The sequence below is a fragment of the Hylaeus volcanicus genome, chromosome 8 (assembly GCF_026283585.1).
Source record: "Hylaeus volcanicus isolate JK05 chromosome 8, UHH_iyHylVolc1.0_haploid, whole genome shotgun sequence".
In the NCBI taxonomy this organism is placed as follows: Eukaryota; Metazoa; Arthropoda; class Insecta; order Hymenoptera; family Colletidae; genus Hylaeus; species Hylaeus volcanicus.
This window is the reverse complement of record NC_071983.1, coordinates 10,342,261-10,354,749: the sequence shown is the minus strand read 5'-3', so window position 1 is coordinate 10,354,749 and position 12,489 is coordinate 10,342,261. Positions and strand designations below refer to the sequence as shown.

General features: G+C 34.9%; 4 protein-coding genes across 5 annotated transcripts; 2 read left to right on the top strand and 2 right to left on the bottom strand.

Moving 5' to 3' along the window:
• Positions 1-849: 849 nt before the first annotated feature.
• LOC128881571 (uncharacterized) lies at positions 850-4,498 on the bottom strand. Its single transcript, XM_054132771.1, has 2 exons — positions 2,803-4,498; positions 850-2,172 (listed from the first exon to the last, which is right to left on the bottom strand). The coding sequence occupies exons 1-2, from the start codon at positions 3,197-3,199 to the stop codon at positions 1,769-1,771; spliced, it is 801 nt and encodes a 266-aa protein (XP_053988746.1). The 5' UTR covers positions 3,200-4,498; the 3' UTR covers positions 850-1,768.
• Positions 4,499-4,780: 282 nt separating this feature from the next.
• On the top strand, positions 4,781-7,041 carry LOC128881569 (RUS family member 1). The gene is made up of 9 exons (XM_054132764.1): positions 4,781-4,989; positions 5,057-5,214; positions 5,314-5,474; positions 5,552-5,744; positions 5,825-5,940; positions 6,056-6,252; positions 6,319-6,578; positions 6,653-6,839; positions 6,908-7,041. Exons 1-9 carry the CDS (start codon positions 4,920-4,922, stop codon positions 6,958-6,960), a joined length of 1,395 nt encoding a protein of 464 aa, XP_053988739.1. The 5' UTR covers positions 4,781-4,919; the 3' UTR covers positions 6,961-7,041.
• On the bottom strand, positions 5,501-8,268 carry LOC128881573 (RWD domain-containing protein 4). Of its 2 annotated transcripts, XM_054132773.1 has the most exons (5): positions 8,001-8,268; positions 7,774-7,883; positions 7,502-7,697; positions 7,243-7,438; positions 5,501-5,755 (listed from the first exon to the last, which is right to left on the bottom strand). In XM_054132773.1, exons 1-4 carry the CDS (start codon positions 8,103-8,105, stop codon positions 7,271-7,273), a joined length of 579 nt encoding a protein of 192 aa, XP_053988748.1. In that variant the 5' UTR covers positions 8,106-8,268; the 3' UTR covers positions 5,501-5,755; positions 7,243-7,270. The 2 variants fall into 2 exon arrangements, with proteins under 2 accessions (XP_053988748.1, XP_053988747.1); XM_054132772.1 differs by lacking the exon at positions 5,501-5,755 and having other exon boundaries at positions 7,187-7,438; positions 8,001-8,265.
• A 358-nt stretch (positions 8,269-8,626) lies between these two features.
• Positions 8,627-12,094, top strand: LOC128881666 (SCY1-like protein 2). Its single transcript, XM_054132955.1, has 3 exons — positions 8,627-10,813; positions 10,900-11,278; positions 11,390-12,094. The coding sequence occupies exons 1-3, from the start codon at positions 9,124-9,126 to the stop codon at positions 11,817-11,819; spliced, it is 2,499 nt and encodes an 832-aa protein (XP_053988930.1). The 5' UTR covers positions 8,627-9,123; the 3' UTR covers positions 11,820-12,094.
• The last annotated feature ends 395 nt before the right edge of the window (positions 12,095-12,489 follow it).

Genomic DNA, 12,489 nt, shown 5'->3' with positions numbered 1-12,489 from the left:
GAAAATCACGTTATTACGGATTTCGTTTTTCTACCAGTCTCTAACAGTCGTCAATAAATGCGTGTTCTCGAGGAACACGGTACAATACAGTACTGAATACCATTCGGATCGACTGGTCACGATGTTTCTTGCCTCCATCGGGCGAAAAGGAAATAGTGGTAAAAATTGCGACGTGTATATTCGAAACAACTGAGCTTTCTTCTTTAAAGTAAGAAACAGTTGATCAAACGACTACCTTTAGTTTGATTCCCAGAGAGCGGTACGAAGCGGAGAGTACAATAGATCTCCGTTTATCGGCCCTACCAGACCAAACTCGATATCACAATTCTTCCATTTTTATAGATACATTCGAGGCTTCTCAAAGTACAAAAATAATACTGGAAATTTCAATCAATCTTTTTATATTTTATTCTGGTAAGGTCGATAGTTTCATTCACATTTGTTTCCTATCTGTGGAAAGGCGTCAATCGTATCAACAATAAAAATACTCTTATCTGGACAGCAGATGCATCACAGCTTGGAATGCCTGAAATATTTGCTATGCGTTGATTCAAACAATACGTTCAAGTCGATGCTTCAATTCCTTAAACTGTTCGTCAAAGTAATCCAATCAAATTAACCAAGCAATCGTCTTCGTATTCCCCCTTAGGTATCGTGAGCCTCGGTGAACGAAATTAAGGAAACATGGATGGATGAAGGGAATCGTAACCTACAAAAATTCGAAGCAAAGTGGTAAGCATTAAAGGCTACGTATTTTTGTTCCGTGCATAAACTAGCTATACTCGTCGGGGAATCAGAAATTAAACGATGCACGATCGAAGGAGGATTTACTCGTGATCGTAATGTTACGTTTGAGCTGCGTGACTTCCGGTGGAACCCGCCTTTCCTGTGCCCCCATCGGCCGACCCACGCGCTCTAAGGTTTCTTTCAAACAGTTCCTTCCCGTCGAGGGCAACTCGAGTGCCTTGAGCTTTATCTTTCTCGAGCTTGGTTGAGATGCCAATATAGTGTAATCCAGAGTAGTGATCTTCTAAGTACCTAGGTAATCCAGGGTTGTATTAAATTATATTACACCAAACTATGGTTTCACCATGTGTGACTGTTGGCCTAACGTGGTTTAGATTTATAGGGCCTGAATCACTATACCTAAATGCATCGTTATTTAAGATCAACGCTCTCAACAGCCTGGTTTGTCAGTGTGGAGATGAATACAACCTAGCGATTTCTTTTTATGTATGACTCTTGAATAGGTCATTAGTTGCCAACAATGGAAGTAGAAACGCTATCTTTAATTAAAAAATAAATGTAATAAAAAAAAAAACGTATATTTTATCGGTCGACTCGCCATCTCGCGGTGAAAAGGCCGAACTAATTTTCGGAGTATGGTCAGCGCCTCTATCAGGAAAACGCCCAAGTTTGTCCTCGAATAGTTCCTATCTTCCCTGCTAGATGGCGTAATCTACAGTGTTTTTTACCGACCTGTCGGTACATTACCATTATATCGGTAAAAAAAAAACAGAGTAAATGGCGTTATCTAACAGTAGAAAACAAGAACTAATCGAGGACAAACTTGGGCATTTTCCCGATAGAGGCGCTGACTCCGAAAATTAGTTCGATGCAAAAAAGAAAAAAAACAATAAGTTTAAAAAGGAAGGCTAGTGTATCTAATAAAATAGTCAGTACAAAGTTACACTGTTATCATTGCATCCATTCTATTACATTCGATGGCGTTTATGAACGCAATTCATTACGAATCGCTGAAAATATACTACTCTGTACGATGGTTCATTAAATTCGTGGCAAAGCTGTTCTTTCTTTTATTCAACAAAGGATTTTCTCCACGGCGATCGATCGAAACTCTCTTGGCGGACGAAATAATATTCGATGTTTCGGCTTCGTCATCAGGAAGTAGAAGAGTCTTCAGCACTCGGCGTGGTTCGTTGTTACCTAAGGGATGATCGTGTATCGATACTCTGCCCCCATTCTCTATGTCAGAATCACGAGAGTAATTAAAGTGCTCTAGTAAACGTTCTAACAGTTCTGGCATCGTGGCTTTCCTTTTTTCAGGATTCCCTCTCGAAGAGAACTGAACTTCCTCGCCACCCGTCGTGGACTGTTTTCTCGATGTTGCTACGGATTGCTCGTCGTCTGAAGTTTGTGCAGCTCTGTTCACTGAAAATTGTCACGGAAACTAAACCGACGTTCAGTTGGATATCTCGTCTATTTTTAACGTCGTATTATGTTCATCTTTAAGTGTGCGCAGGAGCCAGAGCCAAACTTCGAGTTGACTTCAGCGACAGTTGCGGAGAAAGTAGGAAACTCCGGGACAAGGACAGAGAGCGCGATTAGGCTAGCATGATTTTCTTTCCAGGCTATTGAAGCAAAGAGGCAATATTTTCTAATAATTCTGGTTTTAATATATTCGTTATACTTTGGCGGATGCGACTCCTGATTTTCCAATTTCGGCCTTAAAACTTTATAAACAATAAAATGAAGATAGCAAACGTACTTTTATTGTTTATAAAGTTTTAAGGCCGAAATTGGAAAATCAAGCCTTGGAGTCGCATCCGCCAAAATGTAACGAATATATTAAAACCAGAATTATTAGAAAATATTGCTTCTTTGCTTCAATATCTTGGAAAAAAGATCATGCTAGTCTAATCGCCCTGCATTCGTCTCTCCTGCAATTATTGTATCGGCCTCTCTGTCTTTGTCCCGGAGTTATCCTACTTTTTCCGCAACTGTCGCTGAAGTCAACTCGGAGTTTGGCTCTGGCTCTTGCGCACCCTTAACCGTTTTTACCCAAGATGATGTTGCGTTCACTTATGGTCGACAGTAAATTTTTTAGTTTGTCCTTCTTCGTGCGCCACTGGTTAGAAACGAAATTTACAGAACTTTTTCTCAACTTCCGATACTTGTCGGTAAATGATGGACTTCTCAGTTTTTTTAAATACCTCACGCACCATGAAACACCTACGTTTCTTAAGGTTTCCGTATCGTTATCAATAAACTGCCGTTGCGAGACATTACTCTCGTTTATATCGATTGAAATTGGTTCTTTATTGTCTGCATTCTTCAAACGGTCAATGCTTTCCTGTTCTTGATTTTTCACACGAGGCACCAAGTTGCGAAGCTTCGCGTGCAAATTCTCGATTTCCTCGAGTTTCTCTAGAATATCTTTCACGTACTTCTCTGACATGCTACGTCTCACGAAGCACGTTACATGCTTATTCGAGTCAAAAAATTTGTATGTTACTTTAGTACGATAACCATTAAACGATATAGGAACAGATGAGTCACGCACGAAATTGAAGTTAGCATACGAAATAACCTACGTTTCAATGGCAAAAACAATAGGAATATTCAGCGCGACACAGGGAAAATTATTCGTTGTGTTCCACGAAATTTAATATTCCGTTACTGTTCACATTTATTTTGGCTGTATACAATGCTGTCGAATAATTGCATCGAAGGAAATGTCAACACATGCGAAGCAAACGAGACCAAATCGTTGTTATTGTCGGGTCCATGATGAAGGAGTGAGCCTGAATGACATCGCGAAAATTCTAACTACTTTGAATTATAAAACTCAACGATTGCGAAACGAGGTTAACGCGTTTAAAAATGTCGATGCTAACGACGAGAAAAAATTGTCTAAAGAATTAGAGGGCACACGTGAACGAAAGTCTGTGCGATGTTGTGCAAGACAACCTGACATCTTTAGCAGCAATGCAAAACTTGATAATCTCGCGATACCTGACGAGTCAGACAATCTTACCGATAATTATGGAATCAGACAGGCAAATGCTGATAATAACCTGGGAAAAATCAGGAAAAAGAGAATTTGCAGAGGAGTCCAGTGCGATTCAGTAATCGAACGGAAACGAAAACGAAATTTGTTTACTTGTTTCAAGTCACGGATTAAGGAATATAAATTATTACAACAAGATGAAAAAGATAGAAACTCGCAGAATGATAATATTCACGCGGCCTTTGATGATCAGGCAGAGAAAAATGAATTACCACATAAGAGAAAAAAAAGGGATACAATGTTGAATAATATGCAACAAGAAAATTATGGAAAAGATCAAAGTTTACGAAGCGACGAAGACGACGAAAAAGATACGTTAGATAGAACAATGAGTTGGACATCGGCTAAAATTAAACCAAAGAGGGAGAAAGAAACGTTGAACCAGTTTAAGAAATCGCAGAAAAATAATATTTTCGAAACTACACTGAACGAAGATCGAGCAATCGTAAAAACGAATAAAGAAAACGAACAAGCTATCGAATGTTTGGCAACAGGTCGCATGGGAGGCGGTGCAGAGTTTCATGGGAGTCGTTTTATTTCGGACTTCAACAATAAAATGCAGAAGATTAGTTCATATAAGAATGTAAAGTTCGACGCAATGAATGTAAAGAAAAGATTGGATGCTTGCATATCTGAATTGAATGGGATAATCGACGACGTTTCCTTGATCTTTAAAAATTAAAAAGCAAAAAGCATATACCATTAGTTAAAAACATAACTGAAATGTTGGAAATAGTTTCTATTATTACAACAAAATATTGAAATTTCGTCTACAAAAATCTGTTTATTAGACTATTATTATCAGTTAGTAAGACATTTCATTGCATGGAATATGCAAATTAATTGTGGTTAGACTTGGCGTGGGTAATTAACAAAAATTACGCTGGTGATATCTAGCGGTGAGTTACGAAAGGTAAATCGTTCCATCAGGTTTCGCTAGATGTCAGGGCATTAAATTTCAGTGGCTCTCAAATGCTAGATTCAACTAAATTTTACTACATCGAATGCAAGTATAATCGGTACATGCAGCAACGACTATGATCGTTAATAAAAGTATATATCACGCGTTGCAGTTGAATCAAATAAAAATAATTAAGGTAGTGTCAAGATGCATGAGCGGTTAATGTTTACCGAGACCTACGGGAGTGAGAAAGAGAGATATTTTGTAAAATCAAAAGGTAACAGCTGTTTGACATACGAAACGTCACTGGCGCACATAACCTATTATTTACTTTCGTTTTATAGACGAGCAAACGATAACTGAATTACTATCCGATACGATCAGGACGAAATCTTTTTATGCTAGTTTCTTATCAATTGCGAAAGAGGTATTTTTACCTCAAGGATATCCCGATAGTGTTCATTCCGATTATACTCTATATCAAATATGGGACACGGTTCAGGTTAGTCGATATAGGCTCTGATTGAAGCTAACTGCAACATTATCGGTGCAATTATTTACGAGCTAAGCTATTGTTGGGTTATTTTCTTTACTGATTTAGGCATTTGCGAGTACGATAATGGGTACTTTTACAACGCATTCCATTATGCAAGGGGTAGGCGTCGGAGAGGCTGCTGCCACTCCATTGGCAGCAGCGATAACATGGATATTGAAAGATGGGACTGGTATGGTCGGTCGCATTGTATTCGCATGGTGGAACGGGTAAATGAAATTATACATCAGAGCTCGATAGTTCTACATAATTTATGTGAAAACAAAGTTTGTTTTTGCTTCATTAGGACAGATTTAGATGGACAGTGTAAAAAATGGAGACTTTTTGCCGACATTCTTAACGATTTAGCAATGGGAATAGAATTACTCTTACCTTATTTCTCCTCATATTCTCTTGTAATATTGTGCATTTCAACAGCAATGAAATCAATTGTCGGTGTTGCCGGTGGAGCGACCAGGGCAGCGCTTACGCAGCACCAGGTCCGTTGAGGCTGAAAATAAAATTACCGGTTACTCGTCGGTTATTTTTCTATAACACAAGATACTTATTTTCATTATAGGCATTACAGAATAATTTGGCAGATGTTTCAGCCAAAGATGGAAGTCAAGAGACATGCGTAAATTTAATAGCATCTTTTGTTGGGATTTTAATACTCTCTATTCTGCATAATGCTCGGTAAATATTCATTTACATGTAATTATCATTGATACAATGGTAGCATGTAATCTTATATAAAATGGGATGAAACATTATTATTGATGTACCTATAGTATATATAATCTGCATGTAGATACCTAATGGAACTCTATCTCTTTCTGGTGGTAGTACATCTATATGCAAATTACTCGGCTGTGAAAGCATTACGTTTAAATTCATTAAATGAAGATCGTTTCGCTTTAATAGTAAAAGGTTACTTCACGAACGAAGTCATTCCCGAACCTGAGGAAGTTAATAAAAACGAATCAGTATTGTTGCTCACGAAACCTAGTAAGGTTATTTCATATCGACTTTGTATAAATACAAATTGTCTTTTCTAATGGTTTTTCCTTTCAGCAATGAGTGTATGCGGGTTTAACGTAAAGATGGGAGTTTCTCTCGCGACTCTAATACAAAAAGACATAATTCCAACAAGTGACACAGAACTATCATTAAAATTATTTCTAGATAGGAAATACTTGATTTCTATAGATGTACAAGATAGAACTATTTTTGTATGCCTTAAAAAAGATGCTCAACCACACGACGTCTTGGAAGCGTATTTTCATGCTTGCCTTTGCGGATTGTTTATTTGTATGTCTCTAAAAGTGCCACTTGTAAGTACAACATTTTGTAAAAATCATGGATTGAAATCAATTTGTATGCGTTCATTTAAGATATATTTTTATAGGATCTTTTTTTGAAACCTGAAGTAAGCGATCCGTCTTATCCCTTAATGCGGCTTTACGTACTTAGTAAGAAGTGTTCTACTTCGAGTAATAGCGTGCATTCGTCAAAAGCCATAGAAAGCATTTATGCTACGAATTTATTAATTTCTAGTGAATACAAAGCATTTATTAGTGGCCTTGAAAGTAAAGGTAGGTAATTCTACTTTTACGAGATAATAATTTCGTATCTTTTTTATTTATACAGATATTTCTTCTAGGGTGGATTACGGAAACCAATCTATTACCAGTAGCAGCTTGGAGATTTTCATAAAAAATCAAAATTGTAAAGAACATTAATTGTAAAGCATGAACATTAAACAGTAAAGATATTGTTGCTCTTTTCTGAACATTATCTACCTTGATAAAATTTTATAATTGTTGATTATTTAAGTGATTTCAGTTGTGTATCTTGTGACTATTTGTTGGCAATAAGATAAAATTATCTATAAATATTTTCTTACAAATTTTTATCACAGGTGATTATAGCATAGTAAAACTGATATGGAAACCAGTTTATTTCCAATAATTTATAAAAATATAACACGCCTTTAACCTGTATAAAATTTGTCAGAGTAGTTGAACTAAGACTCTTGTTCTTGTTTAGGGCCAGTCTGTGATAAGTGTTTTACTATATCCACCCAGTCCCACCCTCGTGGTCTTTCACCCTTTCCATCTGCTTTATTCCACTGTCTACGCTTCTGGGCTTTACTTAGATGTTCCTTCTTCGGTTTCTTTGTTGTTTCTTCAGACTATATATAAAAAATTGATCACTTACACATGCTCAGACTAAATTTAACATTTAATGCAATTACCTGTTGCTTTTCTTCTGTTAATTTAAGCTGGCTAGTATGAGAATTTACTTCGGTAATAGAGTCTGGTTGTGTAGATATTAGTTCTACGTAATGTTCTTGGACACATTGAAACAATGTATATGTCATGGCGCTTCCTAACCATTGATCTGCCTCTGCCTCCACAAGTTTCACCACTTTGTCTTTTACTTCTTGCACACTGTATGCCAATCATTCACCTTTAATGAAAGTAACATAATGCAAGAATAATCGAAGGACAGAATAACTGGACTTACATATCCTTGTTGTAAAATGTGTTCATATTAATAACGGGCCTCTCCGAAGGATACGTCGGACCCCATGATATTTCCAATAGAAATGATTTCATATTGTTATCTTCTCCAAACTGTACATAAAATTACTGTTACGCGTACATATATACTTTAAACGTCAGAAAATTCAGCAAGATTTAATCACGATCAACAATGAACAATATCGAATTATATTCTACCGAAGGACTGACCTTGTATTGAAAGGTAGTAGGTGTCAGCTGTTTAAAAGCTGGATCTCCATCGTATATCGAAAGAAGTACTTCTCTTTCCTCTTCCTGAAGTTCGGCATCGCTCATTTCCTTTCTTTAACGGACAATTTTGATTACCTAATTTTTTGTCCACGCGCACCGTTCATGCGTTACTTCGAGGTTAAGAAAACAGGTAACCGCAGTTGTGGAACCACAGGGTGTAGGTGCTGCCTCCATTTTGTCACGAGTACCATACTTCGAAATTTATAACTATTCGGGTAACAAAAAATTAGAGATTAAAACATTCAAAGACAAATACATTGATAAATTATTATAGATTTTCTAACTAATAAATAAATTCTTGAATGTTCCCTAAAAAATACATATTTGAAATGATTGGTCGACCCCTTCCCGCCACTTTGTGTCACCACCTATCAGCTAGAGCGAGAACCTGTTAAGTGTTTCGAAACTCGTAAGGTACATAAATAATTAACGTCTAATTGTTTCTATTATTACAGAAAATTTCTAACAGTAGAAAAGAGAACCATGACAACAGCGTAATGTTGTACTGACTATTATATGAGATCCGCCGAATTAATTTTCACTAATCTCGCTGTACACTGGTATGTCCGGTTCCTATTATCGTTATTAGTTTGTTTCTAGATAACAGATAGCACTGCTGTACATCTTCAATTTTTACCATGGTAACTTGCATCTCCATTGTCTATCTGTCTGTGATCTTCTGTGATTGAATGTTGTGTGTGCAAGTTTTCATATTTCGTTCAATTTGGAAGGATTAATGTAATGACGTTTATTCGTAAACATTGGAATCATTGCATTATTTTATAAAATGTGCACAAAATTGTTTGTTTGTATATTGATACTTAACACATATCAATATATAACATATGTCTAAATGTCAAGGAAAAATCGAAAATTAATAAATCCTTAACCACAATAAAAATCCATGTAATTAAGTTCTGTTGTAGTGCCAAAATTAAAAAAAGAAAACTAGCGACATACTGAATGTGCTATTTTTAAAGAAAACCATACAATAAGTAAATACATTGACAGTATCAATGGTATTAATAACTGAATGAACAACTAAAGTAAACTATAAATCATAATGGATGTGTTGACAAAATTGCGAAATACTGTTAGCAATACAATTTCCAACACTGTCCAAAACACAGCGTATGGTTTATCTCAGTTATCAAATGTCCTTCCGGGTAATCCAGTTACGAGAGAATTTGAAATAAATGCACATATAGCGAGTGCAGGGCCGGCATTACTCTGGAAAATTTACAGTGGTTACAAAAAGTCTACAAAACAAGAAGCAGCAATATTTGTATTTGAGAAACGCGTTCTTGACAAGTATTCGAAAAATGATAGAGAGGTCATCCTGGAAACTCTCAAAAGAGGTGTCGCGCAAATAACAAAATTGCGACACCCTCAAATTTTAACTGTACAGCATTCTTTGGAGGAATCAAGAGACAGTTTAGCATTTGCAACTGAACCTGTATTAGCTAGTCTAGCTAACATTTTAGGGAATCATGATAATTTACCACAACCAATACCAGTGGTACTAAAGGACTATAAACTACATGAGATTGAAATTAAGTATGGACTTTTACAGTTAGGAGAAGGCTTAGCATTTTTACATGGAGATGTTAAATTGGTCCATAGAAACTTGTGTCCCGAATCCGTTGTTATTAATAGTCACGGAGCATGGAAAATTTTTGGATTTGATTTTTGTGCTTTAAATCAAAGTATGGAAGGTACGCAACCCTTGTGGTCATATGTGGAATATGATATGTCATCTTCGTTTGTGGTACATCCAAATTTGAATTACCAAGCTCCAGAATGCATCCTCGCAAGTAGCGTTAGCAGAGCCAGTGATATTTTTTCTTTGGGAATACTAGCATACATTCTACATTCTCCAATGAATGTTCCTCTTCACGAATGTAACAACGATTTCATGAAGTGTAAAAAGTTTTTAGAAAACTTCACGGGTTCGATTATAGTTTCTAAACTTCTTCCCATTCCAGAAACTCTTAGAAATACAGTTAAATTGATGTTAAATCATAATCCTGAATTAAGACCTGATGCACATCAATTTGTGAAGATCGAATATTTCACAGATATAGGAGTGAAAACTTTGAATTATTTAGACAAGATTTTCCAGTGGGATAATCTACAGAAGTCACAATTTTATAAAGGACTACCACAGCTTCTGAAGCAATTACCACACAGAGTTACGCTTCATAGAGTCCTTCCATCTTTATATAAGGAATTGGTTAACCCTCCGATGATTCCTTTTGTCTTACCAAGCATATTATATGTAATGGAAACAAGTTCTGTAGAAGAATTTAGAGAATACATATTACCAAATATTAAGCCAGTTTTAACTTTAGATGATCCACCGCAAATTAATCTCGTATTAATGCAACATGTTGATCTACTACTAAAATTATGTACTACAGAAGTAATAAAAACAGATGTAGTTCCAATGTTGCTACGTGCCTTAGAATCTGAATGGGAACAACTGCAAGAGTTGTGTTTATCGGCTTTACCTAATATTATAACAATGATTGAAGGGCCAGTGATCAAAAATGCAATTTTGCCTAGAATGAAAAAGATTTGTTTACATGGGAAAGGAAGTAATGGTAAAAGTCTTGGAGTCAGAGTCAATTGTTTATTGTGTCTTGCAAAATTGTTACCTAATTTTGACCGATGGATGGTTCTTGATCAAGTATTACCTTTTCTACAAGAAATTCCACACTCTGGCGAACCTGCAATTCTTATAGCTATTATAGGTATTATACTACAGTAAAATATACAATAAAGAATTAGAAATAAATTATTAAATTTACAGTATTAATGAGAGTTAATTTTCTTTTAGGTATTTATCGAATATTACTAAGTCACAGTAAATTAGGAGCAAGTAAAGAAATATTGGCAACAAAGATTTTACCATTTTTATTGCCATTGTGCGTTGAACAAAATTTCAGTCTATCACAGTATGAAATTCTTTCAAATCTTGTCATTGAAATGATAAATTGTGTAACAACAGAGCACAAAAAAGCTTTGAAGCAATTAGACGCAATGCGTCGTGAGACTCAACAGCTTGATCAAGAACTCTCGCAAACATCCAGTATTTATAAACAAATGAATTTAAGTACCGATACTAATGTAATTCCTACAATTCCTCCTCCGAATACAAATACAAATTTGAAGACTGTACAGATTGAAAATGGATTAACAATGGAAGATAAATTTCGGTTAGTAAGAATGCTTATTTATAGAAGAGTTTAAGTACTATAAAGTAAAATTTAAATGTATAATTTTTTTATTTCAATTCGTTAAGGTTCTCTTAATTTTGTAATTTACAGATTAATTCAACAGCAAGAAGTCCATCAAAGATTGCAATCTCAACAACCATTAATGCCAACATCTATACAACAACGTACAAAACCTCCAGTAAAAGATTTAACTGATACTTTATTACAATCAAATTTAGATCAATTAAATCTTTCAATCTCAAGTTCAAAACCTAATTATTCTTGGATGTCTTCAAACTCGAATCCACAGCAATATTCCAATACACAAGGAATGAATGTAAATTCAACTAAGAACACAAATACTTGGATTTCTAATCAATCAACGTCGAATCCAACTACATCTCAAAATAATATCAATTACCCTATAAATCAGGGAAATTTTGTAGCTAATCAATTAGATTTTAATTCATATTTGAATTCTAATACAAGTCAAAAAGTTGAAAACTCACCTTCGCAAGATATAGTGGATTTACTTAGTTAATGATTTTAACAATGCAAGTTCATTTGATATCTTTATTGTCTATTGATAATCAATTTTTATTACAGTAGAATGAAATTGTCTGTTTGGTGATTTCTGAATATATATTTGTTACAGGCTTATCGAAATCTAAGTTAATATGAAAAATCATAAGCCTACCAACAATATATTATTAATCCATATCGTTATCTTATTTCTAAAATTATGCAAGCGAAAATTTTATAAATTGCCGCGTTATATTGAGTGTATATCGTAACACGTACATTCACTTCAGCAATGAATAATAGGATTATTAGAATATTATGCTATACAATGTATATTGAATAAGTTCCAAATTTCCAGTATAATTTTGTAAATATATTGTAAATATACAAAGGAAAGTACTTAAAAAACATGAATATTTGTACATTATATAAGTTAAATATTTGATTTCAAGCAAAATTTGACTTCTTTTTATTTTATGATAATGAAACGATTTTAGAAACAAGGTAATAATGCTCAATGAGTGCAAACATTTACCAATGCATGTATGTACATATCTGCCAATATGTTTAAAATATGACCACGGATTTGTAATAATGTATCTTAAGAAATATTTAAAATAAGATAGAAATTGTTATAATTTAGAATAAAATATTGCATTTATTGTAAACTCTGGAATGTAATTTATTTG

Bases quoted from the DNA above. Each gene is read 5' to 3' on its own strand.
- LOC128881571 (XM_054132771.1), bottom strand. From the start codon at position 3,199: ATGTCAGAGAAGTACGTGAAAGATATTCTAGAGAAACTCGAGGAAATC. The intron at 2,173-2,802 runs GTAAAAACGGTT...GACAATTTTCAG, and splicing joins TGAACGCAACATCATCTTGG to TGAACAGAGCTGCACAAACT.
- LOC128881569 (XM_054132764.1), top strand. From the start codon at position 4,920: ATGCATGAGCGGTTAATGTTTACCGAGACCTACGGGAGTGAGAAAGAG. The intron at 5,475-5,551 runs GTAAATGAAATT...TTGCTTCATTAG, and splicing joins GTATTCGCATGGTGGAACGG to GACAGATTTAGATGGACAGT. The intron at 5,941-6,055 runs GTAAATATTCAT...ATCTGCATGTAG, and splicing joins TCTATTCTGCATAATGCTCG to ATACCTAATGGAACTCTATC.
- LOC128881573 (XM_054132773.1), bottom strand. From the start codon at position 8,105: ATGAGCGATGCCGAACTTCAGGAAGAGGAAAGAGAAGTACTTCTTTCG. The intron at 7,884-8,000 runs GTCAGTCCTTCG...TTTTATGTACAG, and splicing joins CTACTACCTTTCAATACAAG to TTTGGAGAAGATAACAATAT. The intron at 7,698-7,773 runs GTAAGTCCAGTT...ATTGGCATACAG, and splicing joins ACATTTTACAACAAGGATAT to TGTGCAAGAAGTAAAAGACA.
- LOC128881666 (XM_054132955.1), top strand. From the start codon at position 9,124: ATGGATGTGTTGACAAAATTGCGAAATACTGTTAGCAATACAATTTCC. The intron at 10,814-10,899 runs GTATTATACTAC...ATTTTCTTTTAG, and splicing joins AATTCTTATAGCTATTATAG to GTATTTATCGAATATTACTA. The intron at 11,279-11,389 runs GTTAGTAAGAAT...TGTAATTTACAG, and splicing joins ACAATGGAAGATAAATTTCG to ATTAATTCAACAGCAAGAAG.